At 39.4% G+C, this 15,678-nt stretch overlaps 1 protein-coding gene across 1 annotated transcript; it reads left to right on the top strand.

Annotated features, from left to right (window-relative positions):
- The first annotated feature begins 10,058 nt into the window (after positions 1-10,058).
- Positions 10,059-14,356, top strand: LOC138873853 (uncharacterized). The gene is made up of 5 exons (XM_070152337.1): positions 10,059-10,235; positions 10,467-11,917; positions 12,208-12,588; positions 12,782-12,918; positions 13,398-14,356. The coding sequence occupies exons 1-5, from the start codon at positions 10,059-10,061 to the stop codon at positions 14,354-14,356; spliced, it is 3,105 nt and encodes a 1,034-aa protein (XP_070008438.1).
- Positions 14,357-15,678: the final 1,322 nt, after the last annotated feature.

Raw genomic sequence — 15,678 nt, forward strand, 5'->3', positions numbered from 1 at the left:
TCTTTTTTTTATTACAAAACTAGTGAAACTATTCGCGCTTCACGCGGTTATGAAAAATATCAGTAAATCATACTTTATTTCATGTATATTGCTTGGATAATCTAAATAACTAAAAACATTAAAATCAATAGAGTGTATATGCAAAATAACAAATTTATATATATATATATATATATTGAATTATACAATAATAAGTAAAATATACAAGAGTTTGTATCGCCGCATATCTCTAAAACCTCCCGTCGAGGATGCCGGAGGTGACACCCTTTGGCCAATTTTATTTCTCAAGGTTGTTTGTTCTTTCTCAAATATTACCTCTTTTTTTTTTTTTTTTTTTAATTTTAAAGAGTATTATCAAGCACAAATTCATAATCTTTTATGCACTTGCATATAAGTAATATTATTGGTGGCAAAAAAGAGGTGCCTAACACATCTCTTTTTAGACCATATATACTCCAATAGAGAGTAACCACAGCTAAACCATAACTCAAAAAATATACATTGTGCAAAAAACAGAAAGATTCAATAGTATTAATAGCAAAAATATCAATATACGAAATTAGGTTTTCTTTATAAGACCAAGAGGAGAGCAAAAGCAATTGTCAAGAAAATTTAATTCTGAAAAAACTAACAATCGAGGAGAGGAGGAAAGGAGCGAGAGGCATCACTAATTTTCACAACATACAAACAAATATACATTAGCAATAGAAGGCTTAAACTGAATAAGCTCAATTCAAACTAAAAAAAGGTTAAAGAAGGAATAGAAAGACACAACATGTGTTGTTTTTGAAGAGCAACGATTAGGAGCTTGAATAAAATAAATCTTCAACTTCTGATTATACCAGATGTAATCCTAGTAAAATCAAGCTCTTTCCTTGCCAAGAATATGATTCAACTTTTAGAAAAGTAACATATGGAACTTGCAGTTTATGATATTGGGTAAACTTTGTGACTAAGTAGGAGAAACCACGTCCATCAATAAATAAAGCAAGCCATTTCTGAAATATATAGAGGAAGTCGTTACTTGAAGAATGTAAATGTCTAATATATATATATATATGTGTGCGCGTGTGTGTTTGCTCTTATTTGTATATGTATAGGTTTTAAGAGTTGATTAATGGTTTGATAAATGGGGTGGAAATTGGACTAGTGTATTTTAATTAAAATTGAGTCAACCCAAAATTTTGAGCCCATTTCGGCCATACCCGGTACATGAAGTGGTTGGCAAAGAAAAAGCTACAAAACGACGTAGTTTTGTCTTGAAACTACGTCGTTTTGATTAAGTATTCAAGATCAAATCTCAGCCTTCCATGATCTTTGATCCAATGGCCCTCCTTTGTGCCCCTTTGAGATATAAAATCCTTCTAAAATCTGTTTTTTTTTTTTTGCCATTTCTCTAAGAACCCAAACCCTAGAGACCCCTCTCTCTTCTCAAGACTCCGCCGCCCTCCTCCACTGCCACCACCGTGCACCGCCTCCGGTGGTACTCCAAACACCACAAAAAATTCACCCCCTCTTCGTCTCTTCCTCCTCTCCATGAATCCAAGCCTCATATCCTCCGAATCCCAACCAAATTCCATGAATCTAGCCTACATCAAAACCCTAGCCGCCACTTTTTGACAAATTCGTGGAGATTGAGCCACCCTTTCCACATAATTTTTACATACATAGATAGAGCTCGGCGGGGGCTATCATTTGGCATTGGTCTTAAGCCGAAACTCCGACGACCGGAATTTCGGCGACCCTCACTGCCCGCCACTGCTGTTTCTCCATTTTTTTTGTTTTCTTTTTCTTTTTCGACCAAAGGCATTTATTTCCTTTTGGCAAGATGCCGAAATCTATTAGTTTAGTGTCTGCCAAAAAGAAACATGTGCCTCGGGGTCGGACAACCACCACTTGGCATCCTCGGTATCGTCTCATTGCTCTATTCGACGTCGAATGTCCCGGAGTTTGGTATAAGCTCGCACCCTAATCTCCCCCCCTTTTTTGTAATTACAGTTTTTCCCATTTAAGTTTAGGTTTTAGTTTAATTTTCTGTTTTGAATCGATTGTTAATCTGTGATAGTTCGTGTTTACTTTCATTAACTTTCTTCAATGTTGGTCATTGCTTAATACTTTCGAATCACATATTAGTTAGTCGTTTAATTTGTCATTATGTTTTTGTTTAGTCAATCGGTTTTGATAATCACTTGGGAAATACGATTAACTATTTGTAATTGGCGAAACTCATTGATCTTCTGGTTTCACGATTGATTTTGGTGTTTTGCCTTAGTTCGAATTCTGTTAGTGATCGTTAGTTCGTGTTTAGTCTCGTTTTTGATTTCGTGTTTCAGTCGACTCGATAGTTGTTTCACTATCATTCGTATTCTGTGTTGCCTTAAGTTGTTAAGTTTTAATTTCATATTTATTATTTCTAGTTTTGTCTATGTTTAAGCTAATTAGTTTAAGGCCTTAACTACATGTTTTGTTTGTTTGTATTCATTAGGTTCTTTTGTTAGTTTAATGGTTCAAGTCTAGTTATCTGATTTTGCACTCTCTAGTTTGAAGCAATAGTTTAGTTGGATATTGGTTTGTGAGGGTAGTAGAAGGTACTTGAGTGTAGGGCCTTTGTTTGGTGGCCTTTACTGTTCGGGGACTATTTGAAGTATAATACTCCAAAAATCTGTCCCTAGTTGGTAAGAGAAAACTGTTTCTTGGACAGATTTTTGGTTTTGGACAAATTTTCTGTCAAAAAAGTTATCATTTTGGACAGATTTTTGGTAAATCTCAAAGCCCTTTCTCCTCCTATATAAAGAGAAGTTCTTTCCTCATCTCGGGGAGCTGGACTCTAAAAAAAAAGATACATCTTTTACACACTGTAAAAAAGAACAAAAACTTGAGAGCAAAATTAACAACTGAACATCCATATAGTAAGCTGAAATTGTGAGATTTAGGAGTAGTATCTTGAGTGTAAAAGCGTTTCAGAGAAATAGGAGAACACTTAGAGCTTTGTTGGGTCCCTTCTCTTTCAAAAATTTGTTGTTCCTCTGAGTTTTAGCACTGCTTTGCTATTGTTTCTGCTGCTGTTATTGCTGGTTCTATTTGTTGATTTCAAGTAGCTTTGGTATCAAAGTTTTCTGGTTGTTTCTTCTCATTTCCGCAGTAGGTATTCCCCTTTACCTTTAAGAGTATAAATCTTGAATGAATTTATGAAATATGCGTTTGTTTTAGCTTTCTAAATCTTGTTGGACTGTTTGAAACGTGCCTTAAGTGACCGATAAAGTGTATGTTTAAATGCTGAAATCCATTTGTATGAACTTACCTTCTTATAGGCCTAAATAACGAAGGTATAGAAGCTTTGCAATTGTTCCTGGAAAACTTTATTTCTATTGTATCTCAAAAGTAAAAATGGAGGAATACAGTAGGGGAATGTTATTTGATTCCAATGAGCTTTATCATACTCTAATGATGGATTTTTAAGTGCAAAATTATTTATTAGCAAACTCTTATTGGTCTTTATGTTTAACAGGTAGGTTGTAGATGTAGAATTTTGAAAAGAATCCATCTTTGTTTTCAAGATTTAAGATCTGAAGTGAGCAAGAAAATAGTTGCTCTTAAAAAGTCTATTTCTTAATACTCTACCATTTTAATAAATATGTTTTCTGTTATGGTGGATTCTCTTTAAAAGTCTAGCCACTTTTAACTTTTTTTTTAATAGTTGAGACCATAAACAACTGGAACATGGAAGATTCACTTATGTTGCTAGGTTATATAATTAAAATGGGGTACTCCACGCTAAAGTAGTTTAAGATGCGATAATGTGATAATATTGCAAAGAAAGTTCATCCCATGTGTAGTTCCTTTTATTTTTCCTTTTTTTATGATTAAGTGTTTATGTTATTATTGTACTTTTCAGTCATTGTGATATGTAGGCCTAAATATGTGAACTAATTAGAAGCCAAGTAATTTTTAAAGAAAATGAATAAAGGACATGGGCCAGTGATTAATCCATCCGAACATATTTAGGCCACGGGGATTAATTCAAGAACAACTAATTTCTGGGCCAACAACCTGAAACTTTGCGAGGCCCAATAATTTGACTAAGTTGGCCCATATCCTTTCAAGACACTCAACTGCCAAGTAATTTCAAGTGCTGGCTATGTTTTTTTTGCAATAATTAAAATCAGCATTTTCTTTTCTCACTAGCAATGCTTGCTTAATTCAATAGTCTAATAAAATAATCATTGGTAGGCAAATGTTAGGCGAGCTTTAACTTTTTTCATTCACAGAATCGCATGCATAGCGTGATGTTTAATACTTAATAAATTAATTTAATAATCTCATACCATACCTATTAGTTTTAGTTAACTTTTAATTTAGTTAATCCTTTGCTGAAATCGCGGTTTTCGCTTGTGTAGCGCGAGAGTTGACTAATAATTTTCAAGAATTAATTTTGTTTTTTCAAATTTCTCAAAAGTACTACAAATAATTTGATTGTCATAATTTCGGATTCGCTTGCGAGGTGCAATTATGATAGTTAATCAATGTTGTTATTCGATCACGCATTCGCTTATGTAGCGTGGTTATGACAACATAATTTATCCAAATCATTTTTTGTAATAATTCTAAATAATCAAGAAATAGAAGCGAATAGGTAAAATATGAAAATCATATAAATCACGGTTTGTCTAAAATTAATTCAAGCCAAAATTTAAGTCGATAATGCGACCGTGCTAGAACCACGGGACTCAGAGAATGCCTCACACCTTCTCTCCGGTCAACAGAATTCCTTACCCGAACTTTGTTTTCGCGGGCCGATATAAAGAGTCAAATCGTCCTTCGAATAGGGATTCAAATAAAAGGTGACTTAGAACACCCAAAAATTAATTCCAAGTGGCGACTCTGTAAACAAAATAATCTCTATTTCAAAATTGTCACTTTAATTGGAAAAACTCTTTAACCCACAATCCATGCACATATCTTATCTTTCGGGGTAGAAAAGGGGTGTGACAGCTCTGGCGACTCTGCTGGGGAACTAACCAGAATTCGAGCTTGTACATGTTGACTTTTATTTGGCTTTATTAATTTTGTATATATTGTGATTTATTTGTGCCTAATGTGCTACCTGTTTGCTTTTTACTGCTTCGATATTGTTGAACTATACATATAAACTGTCTTCTTACGCACCTCTTCTGAGTCTTCTTGAAATTAAAAATTAGGCATTTGCTTGACATAGCCCGCTTTCTTTGAGATAGCCGAGGTGCTTGTCACCCGGTGAAGGATTTTAGTCACACATGTTTTAGGCAGGGAGCACCACCAGTTAAGCCGGAAAGCAATGCTACGGTACACTGACCCTACTTGGCTCGAGTTGTCTGCTCGAGTAAGCCAGTCTAGATACCTTCTCCGCCAGGATTTAAATCTAGAAGAACAAACCTCATGCCGGATATCCCTAGTAGGTTCGCTTTATTTGCATCACGTGCATTTGACTTAGCGAAACTCGACACAGGAGTCGGGTCCGTATAAGACAGGTATCCTCTTTGAGACCATCATTTCACGTATGTGCTACTTGATACATCATTTGGAAGGCTTACTTGCATTGTCGATCGGTTTTTAAAAATAAAAAATAAAAAAAAATCAGTGTAATTATTAAAAATGAAAAAAGAGAATAATTCTCCTAGTTTAGTGCAAATAAACATATATTTTAATATATATATATATATATATATATATATATATATATATATATATATATTGTAGTAGTCTGGTGTGAGTTGTAAAGATTAATTTTCATTAAAAAAATAAAAGGGAAAAGTACCCAGTTTTACCGAACTACGCGGGTTTGATTCTCACCGGATGTGAGATACGTAGGCAACCTCCATCGGGTTCAGCCCATACTTTTCAAAAAAAGGGGAGCATAAATTCTGCATGTGCATAAAATTTTCGAAAAAAGAGAGCCTATTTTGGTCACCTTTTTACTGTCTTGCCCTCATGTTCCGGCTGTTTTGCCAAGATAGCCTTAAAATCTTTATGGGAAGTGCTGAAGGGCCGTTTTTGTAAAAATAGTTACTTTATCCATATATATTGACCTTTTATCATTTTGCCCTTATGTCTTGCCATTTTTGTCGAAGCAGCTTTAAACCTTTCCGGAAGTACCGAAAGGCTGTTTTCGCAAAAGTAGCCATTTTTGTCCAGTTTTGTCTGGTTATATTTGCTGAGACAGCCTTTGAACCCCTCTCGGAGTAGCAAAGGGTCATTTTCGTAAAACTAGTTTTTTATTTATCATTTTGTCTATTTTTATCATTTTGTTCCTGTGTTTGGCTGTTTTTTGCCGAGACATCCTTTACGCCTTCTATAGAAGTATCAAAGAGTCGTCTTTGTAATAATAGACATTTTCCCGCTTTTATCATCTCAAATTTAGTGTCCGGTAATTTCAAAAATATATATTGTAATAAAAATAAAATAAAAAATAGATCGAGTCCTAAATTGGCCAAAAATAAAATAATGAATGATCATAAGTTGCATATAGTTTAGGTAAGTCCTAACCCTTTTTATCTTATTCTTAGGATCATCATGAGTTTTCCACAAAGAATCAGTCAGAAAAGGGTAAGGGACGAGACACTTCCTATGTTCTTGATCAGGGATAAGACCCCAAGTAGTCTCTATAATTGGTGGGCTAATTTTGCTATATGGGAACAAAATCGAGTATTTAAGCACCTCAAGTTCCTCACAAACATCATGGCAATTAAGCCTAACAGAGATTTAATCGAGGCTCTGGTGGGTTTTTAGGACCCCGCGAACAATGTCTTCGGGTTCAAAGATTGTGAAATGACACCCACATTGGAAGAATTAGGTGGGTTCACCGGATTGGGAAGAGACCTTCGTAGGAAAAAGCCTGCTGCTCCGAGAAAAATTGGTATAAACGACTTTTTAAAGAAGTTATGCCTCCGTTGAATCCGCTGAAATATCTTTATGACAAATTTGGGGACGAAAAAGGGTTTGAGAACTTCTCGGGCACAGAATTCGTCAACCAGTTGAGTTACAACGCTTGGAGGGAGTTGAGAATCTTCGCGTTCATGATATCATTTCTAGGGATCATGGTCTTTCCAGAGCATAGTAGGCGCATCAGAATTCGATTATTTGTGGTAATCTCGTATTTGCAAAGTAGCAAGGATCATACCATTCTTCCCATGACTTTGGGAGATATTCTTTGACCCGCTGTCAAGTGGGTGAAGATTACTTCGAGGGATGCAACATTCTGCTGCAGATGTGGTTCATAGAGCACCTTTATCATCATCCAATAGTAATAAATTTCAATGAAAACTGGCTGAATTACATTGGATGTCACCCAGACAGGGCCGCAAGTTGTAATCTTCTAGAGGGGGTGAGGGCCTGATAGAAATTAATTGGTTTATTGAATTCTGATAGAATCACTTGGAACTATTATTGGTTCCCTTCTCCTAGGGTCATGCGTATGTCGACGTATCGCCCGTTCTTCATACTCATGGGTTTTAGAGGTTTCCAACCCTATGCGCCCCTACGCGTCATGCGCCAGCTAGGGAGAGAGCAAAAAAGGCGCCCGATTGAGGACATGTGCCCGTTCGTGTGGGAATTCAAGGGAGAGGAACCTCCAAGGGAGTCATATGCACAAAAGGTTTGGTTTGGTAGTCGATTTTCTAATTTAGACAAGATGGTAGCTGATCGTGAACGTGGGGAGGTAAGCCTCGCATACCTTGAGTGGTTTCACAACCAGGCTATCCCCGAGCAAAGGACAGAAAGATCCATACGGAACACAGTTAATTGGGAGGAGGAGATCGAGGTCAGAGTTAGAGAAACCAGAAGGGAAGTGGCACAAGAGTTCCAATCTCGTATTGACACTTTACAAGAAGATAAGGGCATTCTGGAGATAGCCATGGACATATATCAGGATGATTTTGAGCTAGAAAAGGCTCAATGGGCACGAGAGAAACAAGAACTCAAAGCCTAAATTCGAAAGAAGAACATAGTCACAACTGCTCAGCAACAAGAAGAGAAAGAAGCCCAGTTCAGGGTAGTTCGTGATCATGAGCGTAGAGGTTTTGCTCCACTAATCCAAGGTCTGAGGGATCAAATAGGGGGAGTTGAGTCAAGCAAGGAGAGCCAGATCGCGAAATTTGAAATAGAAAGACACCACTACCAAAAGGTGATCAATCAGTTAGAAGCGGAGTCGCTAGAAGTTCGGCGCCAGAAAGATATAGCCTTGGACCGCGAGCATGATGTGTTGGATCTAGCTGAAACCCGTGGTCAGCAAAATCAAGAGTTGCACGTGGCTCAGGAATACATTAAGGGAAAGATCCTCGAGGTAGCCATATATACCTCAAGAGCATGTAGGAGTTGCCAGGGAATGACGCCCGAGTGGTTTGCAGAAGTATCATTGAATGTTGCTCGTCATATATCTGCAGACTTGGAGAGGATATACCGCAATGTTGGCGGCTAACCGCAGGAATAAGAGCCTTGATTACAGTGATGCTGGTGGATTCTGCTAAAGAGATCAAAGTCTTCTTTTAGTTATCAGTCCTTTTTCATTATGCTTTTGTTGTTTTTGAGTCTGTAAGAGTCTTTTGGTGTTTTGAGTCTTGTTGTTTTACATTTTATCCTAAAAAGTCTGTTTAAGTCAGGTTTGGTCTTGTTTATCTTTATGTAACTCTTGCTTTTTGAGCCTTGTATCAAAACAATTATATTGAAAATCAATGAAAAAGATTTTTGTTTAGAATTAACCAAAAAGATGTTTGTTTTGTAAAAAAAAAGGGTCATGTACCTGAACTACGTAATGATCTGATTCATGCGGCGACATGATACGTAGGCAACCCACAAAAGGTTCGATCAAATATTTTTTAATGACTCTAAAGTAAGGGATCAAAATAAGGCGAAGAAAAAAACGGAAAAAGATAAGGAAATAACAGTGTCAATAAGCAACAAGCTGATAAGCCGGAATGAAACATGAATCCTTCCAAAAGCATGTTAGAGATGGTAATATTTTAGGATCATAGCATATCTACGTGTGATTCCTATCTGTAAAATGCTTAACCCTAACACATTTGTTACCTCTTATTAGTAAGCTTAAGGTGGTTGGTTTGTGGTGAAACTGGCAACACATCATTACTTCATAAGATCTAAAGGAGCAGTGGTAATGGATAACAGGTATGAAATCGAGTTGGTCAGTGACAATCCGCAGGGTCAGTCAGTTGAGCAAGAGTCGGAGGAGATAAGAAAATTGAGACAACAACTGTCAGATGTATATCAAGCTTGGGTTTCCGGTCGACCTTTACCCCAGGGTCCTTCAGAGGGAACTTCCACCATACCCCAGGCTACTCAAACACCGCTCCATGCAACGAGCAATCATATTCTGCCACCAGGGTATGTGCCAAACTACAGCCTCCATGCTGCTACCGGTACCTCTAACATACGACCTCCAGTCGCACCAGTCAGGAACACCCCTCTCATCGTGTCTGGCGCACCGGTATATACAATCCCGCCACCACCTCCTGTGACGAGGCCAAACAATGAGCCGCCATCTCATGCTTATGATGGCCAATACTACCATCCAAATATGGCTTTCGGGGTCTCGGCCCCATACAATCAGACTCCTCAGTACGAGTCACTAGTGGAAAATGAAAAGCTTGCCACGACGGTTGAGCCAGATGAGATGGCCAGGAAAATGAAAAGTCTTGAACAAAATATAAAGAATATACATGGACTAGGTGGTCACAAAAGTGTTTCATTCAGTGATCTATGCATGTTCCCTCACATCCATTTGCCACGAGGGTTCAAGACCCAAAATTTGAGAAATATGATGGACACGACAACCCTATCGCCCACTTGAAAAGGTACTGCAACTAGCTGAGGGGTGCAGGAGGAATGAAGAGTTGTTGATGGCTTATTTTGGAGAAAGCCTTGTGGTGGTAGCTTCCGAATGGTTCATTGACCAAGATATCTCTCACTAGCATGTTTGGGATGACATGGCCTAGGCCTTCGTCAAACAATTTCAGTACAACATTGATATTGCGCCGGATCGTAATTCCTTGTCCAATATGAAGAAAAAGATGACCGAAAGTTTTAGGGAGTATGCCATCAAGTGGAGGGAGCAGTTGATCACTATTTTTCTGGAGGCTCAAGAGCCTGATTACTTTCAGAACATGATGTCAGCGATGGGTAGACCTTTTGCAGAAGCAATAAAAATAGGGGAGATGGTCGAAAATGGCCTCAAGACTGGCAGAATTGTAAGTCAAGCTGCTCTCAAAGCCACCACCCAAGCTATCCAAAATGGGTCGGGGGGGTTTAGCAAATAGGAAGAAGAGAGATGCACCCTTATGTGCAAGTTCAGCAGGGGCAATCCAGCTGCCCTCAACATTATTACCCCCCCCCCCCCGCCAATTCCTCAATACTCTGTGGGCCCACCACAATATACAGTGTTCAATGCTCAATCATATGCTCGGCCTCCCAATCAGCAGGTACGGGCACCAGCTCCAAGGGCCTCCCGACCTCAACAGCAAAAGTTTTGGGCACCCTACAATGCTCGTCCTAGGCAGGATTATGGTCGAGAGCAGAGGCCAACAAAAAAATTCTCTCCATTGGCTGAATCATACTCTAGTCTATTCCAGAAACTGAAGCAAATAGGCATGATTGGACCCATCGCTTCCCACCATATGTATCCTGATTCACATGGATTTCAAGCGAATGCTAGATGTAAATATCATTCAGGTGCCCCGAGGCATATCACTGATGACTGTTGGACTCTAAAAAGAGCCGTAGAGAGGCTTATTTTTGAAAAATTGATTGTAGTAGCGAATGGCGAGGACCCTCCTAATGTGACAAACAACCTGTTGCCAGCACACAATGATGTTCATTTTGTGGGAATGATTGGCCGAGATCAAGAATACAAGCCGATCGGTCGAGCAGAAATGATAGTGGGTGCAATTCAAAAAGGAACAATTCTGGAAGTAAGTCCCAGTCGAGATGTGCCATTGATTGTGAAAGGCGCCCAGAGCTCAAATAAGGCAACTTTATTTGTTCTGAAAATCTCGAGGTTGGAAGTTCACTCCAGTGTTCCAAGCCCAAGGTTATATGTACTTGGAGGCCACCCCGTCACAAGGCAGAAGCAGGGAGGTACGAAAGGTATAACAGAGCCGATCATAATCAAACCTATTGTGCAACCCCCTATGACCAACACAAAAACCACTCATTGGGACTACAACAAAACCGTGATGACCTACAAAGGCAAGGAAATCATAGAGGAAGTGGGGGAAACTGGAGTTTTGACTCGATCAGGGAGGTGTTACTCTCTAGAAGAGCTGAGGAAGGCCAAGAAAATAAGAGAAGGCCAATTGCCAATAAAGAAACCAGTCACTGAAGCAGAGGCGGAAGAGTTTTTGAAAAAGATGAAAGTTCAGGATTACTCAATCATTGACCAGCTAAGAAAGACTCCTGCCCAAATCTCTCTACTATCTCTGCTCATACATTCCAAAAAGCATGCCCGTGTACTAATCAAGGTCATGAACGAGGCACATATCTCAGAGGAGACCACAATGAATCAGTTAGAGAAGATGGCCAACAGATTTTTTGAGGTGAACAGAATCTCCTTTACTGATGATGAACTTCCCAAGGAGGGAGCCGGGCACAATAGGGCTTTGAACTTGATGGTCAAATGTGAGGGGAATTATGTAAAGCGAGTCATGGTTGATGGAGGCTCAAGTGTAGATATATGCCCTCTCTCTACCTTACAAAGCATGAAGATCAATATAGACAGAATACGACCCAGCAATGTTTGCATCCGGGCTTTTGATGGCTCAGCGAGAGATACCATTGGGGAAATCAACCTCACCATGACGATTGGAACGGTTGACTTTGAGATTGTTTTCCAAGTAGTGGACATGGTCACTTCTTATAACTTTCTTCTTGGAAGGTCATGGATCCATACGGCCCGAGTTGTGCCATCCACCTTGCACCAGATGCTCAAATTTGAACATGACTGGCAAGAAATTATTGTTCACGGGGAAGACGAGTCTTCCATTTATAAAGACTAGTTAATCCCCTGTATTGAGGCCAAGGAAGGGTGTGAGTCCATTATCTATCAGGCTTTTGAAGTGATTGTTGCGGACCATGTTGAGGAAGGAAATCCCATTCCGCATCCTCGTCTTTCTGCCACATCTATAATGGTGGTTGCAGTTATGTTGAGACAAGGTTATGATCTAGGAAAAGGCTTAGGGCATCATTGCAAGGAATTTTAGAGCCTATTTCTCCATTCAGTAACCAGGGTACTTTTGGCTTAGGCTTCAGGCCAACACAAGCAGACAAAAATAAAGCCAAACACCGCAAAAAGAATGGATGGGTCTTGCAACAACCTATCCCTTACATTTTCTACACTTTTGTCAAGCCACGACTCCAAGAGGGTCAAAATTCCTCGGCTCATGCAAACATTGATGAAATTTGCCATGACCTCAGCCGGATGTTTTCTGAAGTGAATATGATCCAGGCTGGTGAAGGCACTAGTCGTGCCGATATGCAACTAATTGACCCAGACACCATGCTCACCAACTGGGAAGCAACTCCTCTCCCCACAAGGAAGGAGTCTTGGTAGTTTGCTTTTCAACTTCTTTTTTGTATTTTGGGTTACTTTCAGGGTTGTAATCCAAACATCTCAGTATGATTGTTATGTTTTGATGTTAACCCTTCTATCCTTTCGAATTTAACGAAATGCAGTTCAGTTTCCTATTAAGTTTCGTATCTTTTCTTTTTCCTAATTGTAGTCATTTTATTTCCATTTCAGTTTTGTTAATGCCGGCTTTAATAACATGACATGTATGCAAAATTCACGCCCAGATCTTAAAAAGCTGTCTAATGTCGAAATAATGCATCAAGAGGTTGAATATGATGAAGATGAGGTTGTTGAGGAAATAAAAGAGAGTTGGAATAATTTGAAAACAAGCCTAAGCCTAACCTCAATGAAACTCAGCCGATTAATAGCGGATGTCATGAATAAGTCAGAGAAACGAAGATAAACATTCACACTGAACAAAAAACCAGAGATGCCTTGATTCAACTTTTATTTGAATACAGAGATGTGTTTGCTTGGTCTTATGATGATATGCCGGGTTTAAGTGCTGATCTAGTGGTTCATAAGCTTCCTACGTATCCCGATTTTCCACTAGTACAACAAAAGCAACGAAAATTTAAAACAGACGTGAGTGGCAAAATCAAAGAGGAAATAATGAAGCAGTTGAGCGCCAATGTGGTCAGAGATGTTCGATACACCACCTGGGTGGCAAATATTGTGCATGTGCCGTAGAAGGATGGAAAGACCAGAGTCTGTGTTGACTACAGGGACCTGAACAAATCAAGTCCAAAGGATAATTTTCCTTTACCAAATATCCACATTTTTGTAGATAATTGCACAAAGCATGAGATACAATCGTTCGTGGATTGCTATGTTGGGTACCGCCAAATTCTAATGGATGAGGATGATGCAGAAAAAACCGCTTTCACCACTCCATGGGGTACTTATTATTACAGGGTCATGCCATTCGGTTTAAAGAATGCAGGGGCAACTTACATGAGGGCTATGACCACCATTTTTCACGACATGATGCACAAAGAGGTTGAAATATATGTCAATGATGTCATCATAAAATCAAAGACACAGGCTGATCACGTATGCGATTTGAAAAAGTTCTTCGAACGGCTTCGAAGGTATGACCTTAAGCTTAATCCAGCCAAGTGTGCATTTGGGGTTCCATCTGGGAAACTCCTCAATTTTATAGTCAGCCGGAGAGGCATTGAACTAGATCCATCTAAGATAAAGTCCATTCGAGATCTGCCACCCTCGAAGAACAAAAAGGAAGTCATGCGTTTTCTCGGGAGGTTTAACTACATCAGTAGGTTTATTGCTCAGCTCACAACCACGTGTGAGCCCATCTTTAAGTTGCTGACAAAGGATGCCTCTATCAAGTGGATGGACGATTGCCAAAAAGCTTTTGACAGGATCAAAGATTATTTGTCAAAACCCCATATACTGGTCCCACCTGAACTTGATAGGCCTTTGTTTTTATATCTATCGATGATGGATAATTCCTTTGGATGCGTTCTGGGGCAACATGATGCAACATGCAAAAAGGAACATGCAATCTATTACTTGAGCAAGAAGTTCACCAATTATGAGGTTAAGCACACCCTTTTAGAAAGAACATGTTGTGCCTTGACTTGGGTGGATCAAAAGTTGAGATATTATCTTTTGGCATACACTACTTACCTCATATCCAGAATGGATCCTTTGAAGTACATCTTCCAAAAGCCAATGCCCACTGGCAGGCTCGCAAAAATGACAAATCCTACTCACAGAGTTTGACATCGTCTATGTCACTCGCACCGCGATGAAAGCACAGGCTTTGGCAAATCATTTGGCAGAGAAGCCAGTTGATGATGAGTACATGCCACTTAGCACATACTTCCAAGACAAAGAGGTCAACTTAATAGAGGAAGTGGTTCCGGACGATCACCCTGTATGGAAAATGTATTTTGATGGGGCTGTCAATATCAAAGGAGTTGGGATCAGGGCAATCCTCATCTCACCTATTGGACATCATTACCCTACAATAGCCCGACTTCAATTCTTCTATACTAATAATACGGCAGAATACGAAGCTTGCATCATGGGTTTGAAAATGGCCATCGATCTGGATGTGCATGAACTATTGGTTATGGGAGATTCTGACTTGCTTATCCGGCAAGCCCAAGGTGAATGGAAGACTCGAGACATCAAGCTTATTCCGTATAGACAATGTGTACGAGACTTGAGCAAAAGATTCAAATCCATCGAGTTCAGGTACATTCCCCGGTTTCACAATGAGCTAGGCCTTAGCTACTTTAGCCTCGATGCTCCCTTATCCAGTCAACACTCATATTGATCCACTAGAAATCTAAGTTCGGAATCAACACGGTTACTGCAATACAATTGAGACAGAACAAGATGGTGAACCATGGTATCATGACATAAAACGATTCCTAAAAACAAGAGAATATCCAGAGCATGCTAAAGGAGATCAAAAAAGAACTATTAGGTGGCTCGCCAGTGGTTTCTTCCTGAATGGGAAAATCTGTACAAGAGGACCCCAGATTTAAACTTGTTGAGATGCATAGATGCTACAGAAGTAGAGCGGATCATGAGTGAAGTGCATTCGGGTGTATGTGGACCTCACATGAATGGATATGTTTTGGCGAAGAAGATTCTGCTTGCAGGTATTATTAGCTTACTATGGAGCGAGATTGCTTCAGATTTGTTCGCAAGTGTCACCAATGCCAGATTCATGGTAACCTGATTCACTCGCCTCCTTCAGAGTTGCATCCCATGTCCTCTCCTTGGCCTTTCGTTGCTTGGAGAATGGATGTCATTGGGCCGATCGAGCCAAAAGCTTCAAATTGGCATAGATTCATTTTGGTTGCAATTGATTACTTCACCAAGTGGGTTGAGGCTGTCACTTTCAAAGCAGTCACCAAGAAAGCAGTGGTAGACTTTGTTCATTCCAACATCATCTGTCGCTTTGGTATCCCAAAGATCATTATCACGGACAATGCAGCCAATCTAAATAGTCATTTGATGAAGGAGGTATGTGAACAATTTAAAATCATGCATCGCCATTCTACCCCTTACCGGCCAAAAGCCAATGGAGC

Source organism: Nicotiana sylvestris, chromosome 7, assembly GCF_000393655.2.
Source record: "Nicotiana sylvestris chromosome 7, ASM39365v2, whole genome shotgun sequence".
Taxonomy (NCBI): Eukaryota; Viridiplantae; Streptophyta; class Magnoliopsida; order Solanales; family Solanaceae; genus Nicotiana; species Nicotiana sylvestris.

Coding starts and splice junctions, on each gene's coding strand:
- LOC138873853 (XM_070152337.1), top strand. CDS start 10,059: ATGACCGAAAGTTTTAGGGAGTATGCCATCAAGTGGAGGGAGCAGTTG. Junction 11,918..12,207: donor TATAACTTTCTTCTTGGAAG/GTCATGGATCCA, acceptor GTTATGATCTAG/GAAAAGGCTTAGGGCATCAT. Junction 12,589..12,781: donor CCCACAAGGAAGGAGTCTTG/GTAGTTTGCTTT, acceptor TTTCCATTTCAG/TTTTGTTAATGCCGGCTTTA.